This window comes from Lacerta agilis, chromosome 2, assembly GCF_009819535.1.
Source record: "Lacerta agilis isolate rLacAgi1 chromosome 2, rLacAgi1.pri, whole genome shotgun sequence".
NCBI lineage: Eukaryota > Metazoa > Chordata > Lepidosauria > Squamata > Lacertidae > Lacerta > Lacerta agilis.
In genome coordinates this window covers 495,648-512,345 of record NC_046313.1, presented here as the reverse complement: position 1 = coordinate 512,345, position 16,698 = coordinate 495,648, and the positions used below count along the sequence as shown (strand labels likewise).

Genomic DNA, 16,698 nt, shown 5'->3' with positions numbered 1-16,698 from the left:
ATTTCTCTTTAACACTGTGTGTGTGGGGGGGGGGGGAATGGGGTATTTACAGAGGCTCACCCACCCAGCCCAGTTTGCAGCATGCTCTCCCCAAGGAAGCTCACCTGGCATTACTTAACTGACGTTACTCCAGTAGCAGGCAAAGACTTTCCACTTCGCCCACACCTTTTGAACACATCTTTCAAAATAATAATAATAATAATAATAATAATAATAATAATAATAATAATTTTATTTAGTGTCTTATATTATCATGCTTCCTGTAAACTGATGCTTGGCTCATGTGTCCATTTTCTGAGTTGCACCGTTATATTGGATTGTTTTAAGATTGCACTGTACATCTCCTAGAGGCTGCAGCAGCATTGGCAACCAACACATGCAATAAAACACAGCTTTTATCAATCCCTTCCTGCTGCAGTTCTGGTTAAGAATCACCGCCTCCTTCCACGGTGAAAAGTGGTGAGAATGAATGGTGGAGCCCATGACATTCTCTGCCCGCTCTGAAGAGCTTCTTCCAGTCACAACCTTCCAGAGTAAGGCGCTTGCTGCCTTGCACAACGGCCCTTTGGAGTGAGGGCTGATCCTGTGCCTTTAGCAGCAGTCTCTTCTGCAGACACTGACAGGGAACAGTCTTACCTCTATGCCATGAAAAGTGCCACCAGCTGATAGGTGCAGGTCAGGGGGCTACCAAAGGCAGGAGGAGAGGCCAGTTTCCCCCCTTCCCCTGCTTGGGTGGCAACATGAGCAGAAGGGAAAAGGACACCTTCGCATCAGTGCAGGCTAACCATATTATTCCAGTCACTTTTGTCAGTCTACCAACACATTATTTTATTCTTGGCATATATGATATATTAAAAAGCCCTTCACAGTTTCCCAGAGAAGGTGTTTGGGGGTGTGTGTGCATGGCATATTGTGAAATTTACACAGTAGAAAAGAAGCACAGGTTCTTCCAACTCATATTTTTGCATGTTGATGGGCCAACTCAGAAGAGTGAATGCTGCTGGCTTTGGGACACCTGGGTTCAACTGTGCACATCTGGAAGAAGAAGAAGGAGAGCTGAAGCACAGTTAGCATCGTAATCTCCCTGAGGGGGTGGACTGAGTTCAGACACCAAACTTCTGCCTGCTATGCAATTATTCGAGGCACAGGAGCAATCCTGCTGACTGACTCTTCACCCAGTGACTCTAAAGCAACTCAAGGCCAAGCCTGTGTGGGGGGGGGGGACAAGGGCATTTCACACAGACAACACCTCACGATGGAACCAGCCCTCTAACTGGGCATCGTGCCTGTTTCAACAATGCAGGGGGTCCATTTCCTACAGCAAATGAGTTGTGGGAGCAAACAAAGCCTGGGCAGAAGAATATGATACTTAGCAAGCTAAACTATTCACAGTCATCAGCTGGTGGGTGGCCAACACAGGACCTTCCAGTTGTGAGACTACAAATCCCACCATCCCCAGTTAGCATGGGCAATGGGCAGGGATGATGGGAGCTGTAGCCCCACAACACCAGGAGGGCACCACACTATCCGAGCTTCAGCTAAGCTGCCAAACTCCACCTCTAAGCATCAACCTTCAAGAAAAGAGAAAAGAATAATTGCTTTTGGCATGCTTAATTCTTGCCTATTGCTGCTGCAATGTCAGTTCCTAGATAGAACGGGACCGTTAATTCAACCTAATTGTTACTGTGGGTGTTGCCAGAAGGAGAGCTGGCAACTGGGCCATCTTGACCTGGAATTTCCAAGAGCATAAAACGCAGTGGGTGGTAGAGGTTGTAACAGATTATTGGGGAGTTTTGTGCAGTAGCAGAAGACATGTAGTAGGCTTTTGTGTCTCAGTCCTAGAATGGCCGTGCCAAGAAGGCAGTAATACTGAACAGGCTGGGGACAGAAAGTTCTTCACCCTACATAGAAACATTCTAGACAAGCACCTTGACATGGCAGGAGATCCCCCCCCCCCAGTACAGCTTGCTTAAAACAGCACTGTACAAGAACAGAAAGGCAGGTATCCCTGGGGTTTCATTCCACCATTTTTCAAAGACTGTCCAAACATTTGTGTGCTTAAAAGAACTAGAAAAACAAGTCTGTCTTAAGAGCCACCCCCACCCACCCCCACCCCGGTGTTAACAGACAGAGGGAAACTTGCTTGTTAGCCTGGGAAGGAAGAAGCTGTGGTGCAAACCAGTTTTGAACAGGTTCTTAACACAGCAGCATTTTTAAGGTGCCTTTCAAGGTGTTATGCGAAGCAAGTGTGCTGATTCATTCCTTGGCTCTGTGAACAGTCACTGCACCCCAGATATGTGGTCTCTACAGTCACAGTACAGCATCATCTGTCGGGGGGTGGGGGTGGCGCACATTGTCACACTTTGGTGCTACAAACCAAGATGGCTGCCCTCATCCACAGGTACAACAATGTCTCCTACAGACCCTGGCTGGTCACAGCGCTTCCCGCAGTTGCACTGCAGCCACGGTCTCTGGCCTCAAGACAGGCTGGTCTCCCATCGATTACCAAAAGTTGGCTTCAGACAACCAGCATGAAGGAGCCTGAAAATGGCAGATTAGAGTGTGGAGTCCATCACTGGATGTCCATTCTGAGGCAATATCCTGTGCTCTGTGGTGCTGGACTTGACCGACGCAGGCGAGTACTTTGGCATCCTGTGACAGGCAAAGCAGAGAATCTTCCGGAAAGTGCTGCGCATCTCATTGTCCCGGTAGGAGTAGACGACGGCATTAATGAGTGAATTTATTTCAGCCAGAAGCAGGACATATTTCTCCACCGATAACACGTCACACGTTTCACAGCCAAGGCCGTCCAACAGGAGCACCACCTGTCCAGGGGTCCAGCAGATAACAAAGGCACCTAAGATCAGGAGAGAGGAATCTCTTTAGAATTTGGAAGAGATCAGAGGCCTCCTCGCTCCAAGGGACAGGACACTTATTTGATATGCTCAGCACTTTTTTTGAAAAATGTGGAAAATGCTTGCGTGGTGGATGAGCACACACTGGTGCTCCCACACTGCTCTGAAAGCAGCAGGAAGAGACACCCTACGCTACGTGGTATTCCCCAGTTAAGAACAAGATTCTTGCAGCAGTCATTCCATCTGAGTTCAGCACAGAGAAAGGGCACAGGGCGACCCCATCAGCTCTGCTGCCAGGACCTCTGGCCATTTCTCGCTCTCAACTGATGCCTAGCCATGGCTGTTCCATTATTATTATTATTATTATTATTATTATTATTATTATTATTATTATTATTACTACCTGCCCTTCACCAGCAGGTCCCAGGGCAGGTTACAATTTAAAATTCAGAATTAAAAAGTTAGAACATACTAGGCTACATGAACAATTTCCATCCCAGCTGGTTCTAATAAGAACTGTAACTTTTAAAAGAACTGCTACTTAAACTTCCATTTTTGCTCCTCTCCCCATCCCTTTTTCCTTATGTGTCATGTATTTTGTGGGGGCTGCCTGACTACTGACCTTTGTAAGTCATTCTGGGAGCCTTTTCATCTTACAAGTGGAGTAAATATGCTTCAAAATGACAAAACCTGCAGAAATCCCCTCATCTACATCATTATGAAAATCTGCAATTGCCTTGTCTTCTTCTCATCACCTGGTGATCCCAGACAGCTGCTGGGTAAACTTTAAGAGGAAAACACTAGAATTCTCGATCTCTTCTCATGCCTATCAGACTTTCATGGCCTTTATCAAGAGGTGTTTTTGCACTACTTTTTTATACAGTATATATTTAGTGTTGAATCTATCTCAAAAATAGGGTCCGCAAAGTTGCAGCCCTTATCCTCAGGTTGCCAACTGACCAGGGGAAAACATGTTCAAACCTGGATCTTGTGCCTCCACAAAAGTAGAACACAGCCGGGAAACTTTTTGACCCATGAAAATAAGCATCACCATCCCTCAAAACCACAACCTGCCCTGCTCCTCTAAATACAAATAAGTGTGCCTGAAAAATATCCATGCACGCCTCCCTGGTGATTCTTTTTCTACTCAAATCGAGGTTTATTACGGGACCCCACCCTGTTCTCAGCTGGAGCTCATTACCAAGTAATTGGTGGTCCTCCCCCCTCAAGCCATCATCCGGCCGCTCACTCTTCAAGCCTCCCCTCTTGCTTCAGCCCCCCCCCCCGGCCACTCAGCTTCCCCAGCAGAACTCATCCAAGGGTCCTTCATTTCCAAAGCCACTGCTGCACAACTAGAGAGTAGCCTCTGGCTGACTGTTTAGGATAGCACAGCACACAGGAGCCTAAGAGCTTAGCAAAACCCAACCTTGGGCTTTTCTGAAATTCTGGTCATGCCAGAGGCAGGCGGATACAGCTGTTGCAGAAAGCAGGTAGACGCACGCCAAAGTCAAGGGCAAGAGAGCCCCATCCATCAACACCTGCATATCGGATTAAGTCAAGCTGTGCTGCAGCTTGGGTACCAAACTGATTCTCCTTTGGAACAAAGGAGGGATCCCAAAGAGGGTCAGCCCACACACTCCATGGAGCATACGGGGTGCACAATAACAAGCACATTCCCGCTCTAGAACATGTTATCTGCACTGAATCTCTCTCACACAAATGCTTCCTCAGGACCCTTGGGATCTAAACCAATAATTTTCTAGGCACCAAGTACATAACTGTGGTGTCAACTGGCTAAATGACTCTTAAGACAATTTCTCAAATGAGTTTCAACTGGTGACAGCCCCAAGCTATAAACATGGGAAGTATCTACAAGTTGGGGGAAGCCGCCAGGTCTCCAGAAATACCAAAACAAAACAAAAATTAAGGGGAGAAACTACCCCATGAAGACTGAGCCTGGGTTGACAGCAGAGCTTAGCGAGGGCCAGCGAGCATGCTGAGAGGTAAAGAAAAGCTGACCGATGGCTGGAGGACAGAAGCAACTGGGGGGAAAGGCATACGGATCCTGACAAGGGCATGGCTAGCTGGAACCCTAAGGGCAGCACTCTGCACTGAAACATACTCTTGCAGGATCCACTTGTGCTGGAAGGCAAACAGCAAGGGAGGCCTGTGACCCTCATGTCATCCTTGTGGTCTGTTTAGGGAGCTCGGGATCAGGCTCGCCAGCTGAACCTGATTTCTCCAGCCCCATTTCAGCTTTTGGAAAATGCTAATTTCAACAAGTCACCCACACCAAGTAATGCTTCCAAAACAAATAAAAACACAGAATTTTTGTAACTATGGCAACTGTAAAACTTTAGCAGTCAGAATACTGACCCCTTTAATATTTTTAACTCTGATTATGAAGTGTATTTACTAGAAGTCTGCTTAAAGCAGTGCACAAACTACTGTCATCCAGCAAAAGGTTTTATGAAAGGTCAAGATCATCCTTCCTTTGTGAAATTCCCAGCTGCATGGGGTATCTTAAAGGCTCATACAAACCCAGGCAGGTAGGATTACACCATACATAACAACCCCCCCCCCCAAAAAAAAACCCTCTAGAGAAGGGACTCTTTTCACTGGTAGAACATCACAGAGAGTTTTATTGGTTTGAGAGAATCCCAAGAACTTTGGCCTTTATTCACGCACCTTTAGCAGCAGTGACATGTGACCCTGTAAGCCGGTCCCATGACTATTCCTATACAGTAGAAAGTGCAACCTGCTAGTTACTATCCATCAAGAAACCTGTTAAAAAAGGTTAATCTTAAAAATGGTTTACTGAAGCAAGACAGTGTCAGACCTTGGTTTATGAAGCAGCTGGCTTTAATAAACCATAGATAAAATTAACAATGGTTGACAGTTTGGACATAATGGAACTGAAAATGGAAGTGGAGACTTCTGGCCTCTTCTTTGCAGCCTCTACTGCAGAAAGGATGTGTGTAGAGCAGCCATTCCCAACCCAGTGTGCCAGCCGCTTTGCGCTACAACTCCCATCAGCAGGACACTGGGCTGGGAGAGACTGGTGTAGAGTCTCTCAAAGACAGAAAACAGCTATCATGGAGGCAAACTGAATTTCTCCACCCACCCACCCACCCATGAAGCTAGGCAAGCAGATTGAAGGACCATGTCCCCCACTTAAAGGGCTTAGGATCCAGGATCCAAGGCAAGGGGAGAAACAACAGCACTGAAATAGTGACGATGAGGCAGGAGTACTTTCGCGCTTTCTATCTTCTAGGAACACTTTCCCTGCTGGATTTGCCATGGGATGCCTCCTCCTCCATTGCTATGGGGGCACGTTCTGGGGCACGTTCTAAAGGGCAGTTTTCCCGTAGAGCAGGCTTCCTCAAACTCGGCGCTCCAGCGACTTCCGGAGAGGGCGCCATTGCCGACGGTCGAGGGTTGTCTCGGCAGCGAGACGACCCTGGCTTCCCCGGGGGTTAGGAGCTCCGCTACCACACAGCGGGCTCCGTTAAACCGTGGGTCGAGCGTCCCACGGCGTGGGCTCTCCAGCTGGCCCCATTGTGTCGACCCTTTCTCCGGTTCCCCTTGTAAAAGGGGTGCAGGAGTGAAAGGGCAACGGCGCGGGGCTGTGGAGGCTATGCCCCAGCCGGGGAAGCGAAGTGGCGGCTGCCGCCGGCGATGAGCGTATCGTTCTTACCTAAATTGAAGCAAAAAGAAGAACCCCGTAAGCTGTAAGTACGGAGTTTAATTGGACTAAAAAAATTTTTAATTGGCTTTTGGGGAGGAATGTCAAAAGGAAGCCCGTTCCTCTCCCTGCCGAATTGGAAGGAAATGACAATGTATCTGGCTGCGGCTGCACTTGGCTGATACAATGTGTCTATTGAAGTTTCTTTGACAAGTACGATCTGCTAAACCCCTGTTAGGGGAGGATTGAGACTTTTGAAGTATTTCTTCTTAAAGTTGGTGGAATATAATTTTTGCACCCTGATTAGGGGGAAATGGTGGCTGAAACTTGTGTTTAAAGATGGAAAAGTACTGAACTTTGTTATTTCCTGCCTACTTCTGCCATTTTTGGTTTCGCTTTTAAAATGACTTTAGATCCGGGAATGACCCAAGGACAAAGGATAATTCTTTTGAAACTAGAACTTTTAAACCAGAAATTAGAACTGCTGAATCAGAATGTTGACGAAAAGTTTTTTGGAATTGGAAAGGTTTCTGAGAACTTTGTTGAATTGGAGGAGAACCTTGCTAGGGAACTTGAGGAAATATCTGAAGAACAAGACACAGTGACTATGCAACTCCAAGAAGAAGAAAAACCCTGTTGGTGTGAGAGGCCCAGGGTTGAATTTAGACATATTATATCCGATTTCTGGGGTGGGAGCCCAGAAATGAAGGAACAACAATCTTGGGATTTACAATTAGAAGTTGACTGGAAGTTTGAAATGGAGATGCCGGATGGCAACACATTATATTTCCTGAAGAGCTCTGCAAGGATGCCTGTGGACAAGGCTCTGGCCTTTAGATACAAGGGGAAAGAGGACATTCTGGACAATGGTTTTGGAAAGAGGTGGAGGGAAGTCTGGTGGGTGATTCCGAGGTGGGGAGGGAAAATGGTAAGAAGAGGGGTAGGGTGAAAATTTTTAGATGTGTAATCAGGATGGCTTATCATGGTACCCCGAAGTCAGAGTGTTAAAATTTTTGATTTGGATTAGAGAAGAGATACTTGGACTGTTTTTAAAGAAGGATAGTTTAATATTATATAAGGTTTGAATTAGAAATACCAGCAGCAGTTTTAGTGGAATAAGAGATAGATAAGGCTATAAGAAGTTAAGATTTATATTAAGAAGTTATATTTTGATATTTTGATGTTAATTTACTTAAATTTCAGAGATGAAGATTATGAATTTAGGTGAATGAATTGTTGAAAATGATAGAAAGTTATTAAAGTAAATTAGAATTGGAAGCAGAGGAGAGAACGGGGGAGGTCCCCTTAATTAGATTTGAAATAAGATTTTAATTAAATGTATGCAGTGTTGGTGTTCCAGTGTAGGTATGTATTTTCTTTTATTTATGTTTTTCTTGTTGTATTTGTTGTTGTTTTTTCTCTATTGTATTTGTATTTGTCTTGATGTGGAAAACCAATAAATTCTTGTTAAAAAACAAAACAAAACTCGGCGCTCCAGATGTTTTGAGACTACAATTCCCATCATCCCTGACCACTGGTCCTGCTAGCTAGGGATCATGGGAGTTGTAGGCCAAAGACATCTGGAGGGCCAAGTTTGAGGAAGCCTGTGGTAGAGTAACGGCCAGGCCTGCATTCCACCCACCAGTCAAAATGTCCCCGTCCCCCCCAATGTGGAAGCCCTGGATCTGGCACCCACATGCCCTATGTGAATTCAGAGCACTCATTGAGACACACCTCAATTTACTTCCCCTTCTACTGTTCTGAGGAGGAGAAACATCCGTCACAAGTACCAATTTGACAGGAACAAGCAGCAGTGGCCCTCTGGCTCAGAGCAGAGCTTGTCCATCTCCATTTGCTGTCTTCCTGAGGACCCTGCTGAGCTATTCCCTGGGGAAAGGGTCCAGAAAGCACGGGTGGGGGGGGGGTCAACGTGTGAAACCAAAACATCAAAATCTAAGGGGGGGGGGTGTTTATTTTAAAAATGAACTGAAAAATGAAAAGAGCCTTGCTTTGTTTTGAATAAAAACAAAAAAAACCTCATCTACCCAACCCCCCCCCAAAAAAACCTTTCCCATTTACTTTTATTTGCAGCAATGTTTTGTTCTGGAAATAGTCTGGCCCACTGTGTACAGTTCACAGAGATGGCACAGAGGAAGAAAAGTAAAAATGATAGATTGGAAACCCTATACAGTTTAGAAAGCAGTTGGACTGTGTTTGTACACCTTTTTAAACTGCCTATAAAACTGGGATTCTTTGCACCTGCAATTTGACAGGTATTGTGGCTTGTAGCAAGTAGTCCAGGTTTGCCATCTGAAATTCCTTTGTAATAGGACAGCTACTTTGAGATCTTGTTTAGAATGTCTCAAAGTAGAACGTCTCAAAGTACAGAATGCCTCAAAGTAGCTGTCTTATTACAAAGGAATTTCAGAAATAGACTGGAAAGGGAAGTTGCTGAATTGCAACTTATCACCAAACTTAAAACCATGGAGAGACCTGGTCTGAATAGAGACATTGGATTCTTATCTCATTATACATGACAAAGCTATTTTTAGCCATCTCACCCCTTGCTTTTTCCTGCAACGCCAATTGCAGTCATTAACAGTCGTCAACAGGTTTACCTCACCTATCAGCCAATGACCCATTTCCACCACCCTCTCACTATATATAAGGGTCTGGTGACTTCTGTTTCAGTGTATCTGAAGAAGTGTTCATGCACACAAAAGCTCATACCAAGAACGAACTTAGTTGGTCTTTAAGGTGCTACTGGAAGGAATTTTTTATTTTTTATTTTGTTTCGGCTATGGCAGACCAACATGGCTACCTACCTGTAACAGTTCGAAAGCACACTAGTGCAAGTAGATAAATAGGTACCATTGCAGTGGGAAGGTAAACAGCATTTCTGTGTGCTCTGGTTTCCATCATGGTGTTCCGTTGCACCAGAAGTGGTTTAGTCCTGCTGGCCACATGACCTGGAAAGATGTCTGTGGACAAACATTGGCTCCCTCGGCCTGAAACTGAGATGAGCGCCACACCTCATAGTCGCCTTTTACTGGAATTAACCATCCAGGGGTCCTTTACCTTTTTACTTTACAATAAGGCTGAAAATTACACACATGTAACTTGTGCTCACTCAGCTTTATGTGTGCGGCAAAACAACAACAACAACAAACCCTAAGGGCAGACCTTTGAGAAAAATGACTTTGGCAATCCCACCTGCCCTTGACCCAGTGGGTTTTGATTTTGGCTTTGGTTGTGATCCCCAGAACGTAACCCTTGTGTAAGTTGTGGGATTACTATACACTGATGGCACTAAATCCGATGACTATCCCCAGTTCCAGGGGCCTGGACATCACGTAACTAACATAATACAACTTTTGCATTGCTTGAATATTTGAACTTCCCACTTCCCCTCCTGTTTAGCTGCTCATTTTGGCTCCGGCAGCCTAGTTTTTAAAAGTCCTGGGGCCCCTCCCCCACCCTTTGGCCACCCTCACTCTAAAGCAGCAATAGGAGCAAAGAACTGAATGAAGATCTGGGACCACCACTCCGTCTGGCGGCGCAAAAACCAGCTCGGCATGCAGCTCCTGCCGCCGTCGTCAATGAGGCTCATTTGGAGAGAAGGAGGGGTGGGGCCCACTGGACTGGCTGGCACCACCAGGAACAAGGCTGGCTCTGCTCCCAATGTACAGCCGGACACAGCACCGCAGCTTGGTTCATCCCAAACCTGGAGCCAGGCCTGAGGACACCCTTAAGTATTCTAAGGGGGAAGCTGCTAAAGCCAATATTCTTAAAGAATCAGTTTGGCTATCCGCTTCCTAAAACTTTATCCTCGGAGGAAAAGCTATTCTGCGTGAAGAATGAAATTCATTTCCCCTCTGGTCCTGTGATACATTCCTCAGGTCATCATCATCTGGCCACTCCAAGACCTCAAGGAGATCCTGTCACACATCCACATGCGCCAACACACAGCCAAGATGCCTCATCCGCACAGGAGGGGGCCTGACGGTGTTCTCCTGGCTCCTTCCAAGCCCTCGGGGGGCCAAGCTTTGGCAGACTTCTCTGGTGCAACCCTGCCAAGGCCTGGCTCAATTCCAGCCCATCTCAGCTGAGGCAGGGATGCTTCCTTTGGGCAAAGTCAAATATCGTGTGCACCACCCCACCAAAAAGAAAGAAAAAAAGAAAAAGCTTAGCCACTTCTGGGGTGAATCATAGTAGCTGGCTCTTTCGATAAATGCTAACTTGGCTTTATGTCTTGAAAGTCACTAATTCAAAAGCCCACATCACCACAGATGCTTCCTGCTAGCTAGGGATAATGGGAGTTGTAGTCCAACAGCAGCTGGGGACCCAACTCTGATGCAACATGGCCCCTGCACACACTTAATCAATGGATGGCATGGATCCCACTTTACTTCTTAGCCCAGGCATTGGAGAGAGCAGCAGCCAGCCACTGCACACTTCAGTAGCCCTGTGAGCTGGTCATCTTGGAGAATCATTTGGAGAAACACAGCCAGCAGCTGATCACTAAAAGGATAAACCTGGAAAGAGGAGAGCACAAACTCAACCAAAGTCCAGTGGGATACTCCATGCACACTTTGTGGAGGGCCATCAATACTCTTTTGAAGATCAAAAGGTTAAAGAGAGATGAAAATAAGTAAGACCTTGATCACCCCAGGAGTATGCATGCAGACACATGGGAAGATCTAGCATGGCATAATGTACACCTTCTGGAAGTCAGTCTTGAAATTATCAAACCAGTTAGTTGCCTGTGGGGAGTAAGAATTACCTCCTGGCAGGGAAGAATTACAGAAGTAAGCTCTTCCACCACCATTTAAGCCCACAGAAAACTAAAATAAGGGTGTGTGGGTAGAATAATAATAATTTGGATTTGATATCCCACTTTATCACTACCCGAAGGAGTCTCAAAGCGGCTAACAATCTCCTTTTCCCATCCTCCCCCACAACAAACACTCTGTGAGGCGAGTGGGGCTGAGAGACTTCAGAGAAGTGTGACTAGCCCAAGGTCACCCAGCAGCTGCATGTGGAGGAGTGGAGACGCGAACCCGGTTCCCCAGATTATGAGTCCACTGCTCTTAACCACTACACCACACTGGTAGGCCGGGTAGGGGAAGAAAAAGAACAGTGTGGACTAGTACAATTTTTAGTGCAAACCCCCAGTAACCACCGTTATAAACTATCATAGGGTTAAACTATAGATTTCAAAGGGAGACTGCAAAATGGATAAAAACAGATAAGAAATTTATGTTTATATTCTCAGGATTGCTGTACATTCCAAGACAGTGGTCTAGGGGACAGAAGTGTATTTTGGCTGACAAAATGTCTGAGTTGCTTTGCAAAATAAACCCCTGGGTGTGCACAAGCCAGAGGTTCCCTGAGGCTTGTTTCAGATAATCTACGTGACAATTTGGCATGAGTGACTACCTTGACATAATCTGCTAAAGGCACAGTGCCTTGGTTTGGTTTGGAGATGAGGGGGTTCAAAGGGTGGCTTCCCTGAAGCCACCTAGCAATTTTATAGTGGAATCCAGATTTGAACGGGGATCATCTCCCATTTCTAGTTTATGGGCCATCAGAAGGCAATCCTTGGGATAGACCCACCAAAGGATCAACCTGGTGCATTATATGTTGAGATTGTGACCAACAGACCAAGCATAATCTCTGTCGAGAACAGAGATGTCCTCCATTCATTTTCGTTCCTTGAAGCTGGCACTTCAAACAGCCAGCAACAAGGGATGCCTACCAATCCATAGCCAAGGAAGGTGTCAGCAGAAGCCAGGAGTCCGCATCCGCATCTTTCCCAGAAAGAAATTCTTGACTACAAAAAAACTGGAGGTCTGATGAGACATTTACTTACTGAGGATAATGATAACTGTCTTGATGAGATTGATCATGGTCTCCCTGTAGCGCGGATGGAAGCTGGTGTGCCTGGACATGCGAGCCATCTTCCTCTTGACGTAGATGAAAATGTGAGTGTAAACAACCACCATGATGAGGAAGATGAAGAGGTTGGAGATGGCCCAAAAGGTCAAGTACCTTCGGCTGTAGAGCGGAGCCATCCTTGAGCAGTCCTTCAGGCTACACAGGCAGTGCCAGCCGTACGAGGGGATGAGGCCAAGCAGCAGAGCTGTTAGCCAGATGCAGACAATGAGGATTATGACTCGCTGGTTGGACATCTTGCTGTGGAGCTGCATGGTGAACACTGTCTGGTGTCGCTCCACTGCAATGGCCAGGAGGTTGACCACAGAGGCCGTCAGGCTGGTATCCAGGAGGCTCTGCCTGACAAACCAAGTCTTGAGAGAAAGCTGGGCTGTGTTGGGTCCCGTGTGGAACATCAGGAACAAATAAGCAATGCCGGCAAAGAGGTCGGCAGCAGCCAGATTCCCCAGCAGGTAATAGATTGGATAGTGGAAGCGCTTGTTGATGGCAATGGCTGTAATGACCAGCAGGTTGGTGAGAAGCACAATGATGCTGACGGTCAGGCCCAGAACAACCACCAGAACATCCTTGTTCCTCCACACTCGGGACAGCTCCTTGCCACTGTTGTTGTAGAAGAACTCAATGGTCTCGTTGTAGTAGCACCTGGTCATCTTTTCAAATCGTCAGTCCCTGTGGTAGGGGGAGAAACAGAAAGAAAACAAGTCTTCTGTTCAGTGTGCCTTTAACCTTGGAGAGAGGGCAGGGAGGCAGGGCAAGCTGGCATAACATTTCCTGCTCATCTGAGGCACAAATTGCTCTCTAGTTTCTCATCCCCAAGATAAGCACAAACTGAATTCCCCCAATCTGGTTGTCACCACAGGGCCTGGATCATTCAAGATAAACTTGTGTATTGTATGGCTGCCAGCAGCGTTGGCCCAAGACATTTTGCCACTTGAGGCAAAACAGAAAATGGCGCCTCCCGCCGCCTCCTCCTCCTCCTGAGGCAACTGGAAGTGGCCTGGGGAAGCCCTGGGGTGCTGAGGCAAAGGAGGAAAACGGCCAGCGAGGCCAGGTAGCAGCACCATCAAAGGTACTGGTGGGCACCCAGCCCCAACCTCCACCCCCCCGGGTGACATGTTGGCAACCCCTGCAGTTGCTTCATTCATTGTTTACTGCATACTTTCATCTTTCTCCAATTCCCCTTCTCACATGCTTGATTTTTTTTTAAGAGGAGAAAAAGAAAAGTACAGGCAACGACCATTTTGTGTGCATTCAAAGCACGTGTGATCGTGCACGACTGCATTGCTGTGACCTCAAAGTGGCTGGAAAAGGGGGAAGAAGCAGAACAGGAGGGGGAGGGGGCAGAGCAGGCAGAGTGGACTCATGTAAGCTCCACCCTTGTGCGCAATGAACCGCAACACAACCCCCACGCAAATCAACCAACAGAGAGGCAAATACCTTAATCTATTGTCCCCCCCTTCAAAAAAATCCCTGCAGCCCACCAGATGTTTTGTGCTACAATTCCGATCCGACCCAGCATAGTGCTGGCTGAGCCTGATGGATGTTGCCGTCCAAAACATCCAGAGGGCACCCAATTGGGGAGGGAAGGCTGAGTTTCCTGTTCCCCAGAACTATTCTATCTGGTGCCCAGGAAATGCGCCGCAGCCACTGAAGCCGTCCGCACACAGGACAGGATGCAGTTGTCACCGACAGTCACCGCCAATTCTGCTCCAAACACAAAAACCAGGATTAAACACCAGCTAGTGAGTGAGAGGTATGTTTGGGGATCAAGCCTACATGCTCAGCCCCCGTTTTGTTTCCCAAAGATACCCTTCTAAAACCAAACCTATTTTTAAAAAATACAAATTCAAACCTTTATCTTAGCAAGTTCACAATTCAAGATTTGACATTACCATTGCATACAGACAAAAAAGGAACAATCCCACGCATAAGTGAAATTATACAACTCCCTGGTATTCCATCATTCCTTTGAATCTGTTTCCACATAGATATGTGAGGAGAGGTTAGCTAGTAATCTTACAACTGTCCCCAGCTATTTATTTATTTTTCAAAAATGCTGACAAAAGAAGCAAAAAGAATTCTCTTTGGAATAGCCAATGGAGTAAATTAGGTGCCTGTTTCATTAAAAAAATGGGCAGAGGGTTTAAATATTACACCTCATTGCAAGTAGCCTTATTATAGAAGGAATTTAGGGCATTGTAAGAGTTGGCTTCTAGTTATATTAAGGCTGCCATCCAAAGCATGGATTTAGATGTCAGCATGCAACAGATCAAGTGCTTTGCATGTAGTAATAGAAGAAGAAGAAGAAGAAGAAGAAGAAGAAGAGGAGGAGGAGGAGGAGGAGGAGGAGGAGGAGGAGGAGGAGGAGGAGGAGGAGTTTGGATTTTATATCCCGCTTTATCACTACCCGAAGGAGTCTCAAAGCGGCTAACATTCTCCTTTCCCTTCCTCCCCCACAACAAACACTCTGTGAGGTGAGTGGGGCTGAGAGACTTCAGAGAAGTGTGACTAGCCCAAGGTCACCCAGCAGCTGCATGTGGAGGAGCGGAGACGCGAACCCCGTTCACCAGATTACGAGTCTACCGCTCTAACCACTACACCACACTACACCACAAATGTGTTTAACACCAGGTTCTGTCCCTGTACTCTTAGCAATGCATGAAGGAGGCTATTAAGCAAGATATTTAATAATGGAAATTAATCTCTTGTATTAATAGGATTAATTAGCTGTTGGACAAACTCCTCATGGAACATTTGATCCCTAGGGCATGCATGTGCATGTCTATTACATTCCATTTAGTATTAGCTGAAGCAGTTACATGAAGGAATGCTTTGGGGGGGGGGTACATGGAATACTAAGTGTGCCAGGAAGGGGGTGGTGGTAGAAACATATATCTGCTTAGAATAAGCTGCACAACGTTTGCATAACTGAAGTGTAGAAGCTGGGTGTTTGGAAGAATTGCAGATGTTTTGGCAGGGATACATAGTGAAGGCAAAGGGGCAAGGAAGAGGAGACTCCAATGTCTTCGGAACGCAGAGAAAAAACTTGTAGCCTTAGCTAACACCTCTTGTGGCTTCCTAGCAGTGTTTGAAATTAGCCAGGCAAATTTCAACAAACTCAGGATTGTTTCAAAAGTTGTTTGAGGAACTATGACACACACCCCACCACCAAGTATCCTGGAGCTGTTATTCAAACATCTCACATCCCAGCTAGCCAGATCTTCCACCAGCCCATGGATCAGCCCAAACCTTCTCTCCACCTACGTGGAAATGGGTGCAGTTGGAGCACCAGGGCTGTTGTAAGGCCGCCCTTTAACAGACATGGCTTACCCCAAAGAATCCCGGGAACCGTAATTTGTTAAGGGTTCTGAGAGGTGTTAGGAAACCACGATTCCTTTTACAAAGCTACAGTTCCTAGAGTTCCCTGGGAAGAGGGATGGATTATGAAAACCATTCTGTTCTGTGCAGAGAATAGGGCTCACCTAAGAATGATCTGCAGGGACAGCAGGTGGCACTTTGGTCTAAACCACTGAGCCTCTTGGGCTTTCTGATCGGAAGGTCGGCGGTTCGAATCCCCGCTACGGAGTGAGCTGCCGTTGCTCGGTCCCTGCTCCTGCTCACCTAGCAGTTCGAAAGCACGTCGAAGTGCAAGTAGGTACAGCTCCGGCGGGAAGGTAAACAGCGTTTCCGTGCGCTGCTCTGGTTTGCCAGAAGCGGCTTAGTCATGCTGGCCACATGACCCGGAAGCTGTACGCCGGCTCCCTCAGCCACTAAAGCGAGATGAGCGCCACAATCCCAGAGTCGTCCATGACTGGACCTAACGGTCAAGGGTACCATTACAGTACCTTTTTAAAATGATCTGCAGTTTCCAGGAGTCTGTGATGGAAGCCACTATGTGATATAAAAACACTTTCAATGTCTGGTGTGGGTGTGGTAAGACTGCTCTCCCCCCTTTGATAGGTTCTGCTCAAGTAATAATAATAATAATAATATTTATTATTTATACCCCGCCCATCTGGCTGGATTCCCCAGCCACTCTGGGCGGCTTCCAACAGAAATCAAATACAAAAATATCAAACATTAAAAACTTCCCTAAAAAGGGCTGCCTTCAGGTTTTTCTGAATGTCAGGTAGTTGTTTATTTCCCTGACCTGTGATGGGAGGGCGTTCCACAGGGCGGGCGCCACTACCGAGAAGGCCCTCT

The 16,698-nt window shown here is 46.6% G+C and overlaps 1 protein-coding gene across 1 annotated transcript; it reads right to left on the bottom strand.

The window, feature by feature from the left end:
* Window positions 1–802: 802 nt before the first annotated feature.
* On the bottom strand, window positions 803–13,164 carry LPAR2 (lysophosphatidic acid receptor 2). The gene is made up of 2 exons (XM_033136460.1): window positions 12,413–13,164; window positions 803–2,857 (listed from the first exon to the last, which is right to left on the bottom strand). Exons 1-2 carry the CDS (start codon window positions 13,143–13,145, stop codon window positions 2,556–2,558), a joined length of 1,035 nt encoding a protein of 344 aa, XP_032992351.1. The 5' UTR covers window positions 13,146–13,164; the 3' UTR covers window positions 803–2,555.
* Window positions 13,165–16,698: the final 3,534 nt, after the last annotated feature.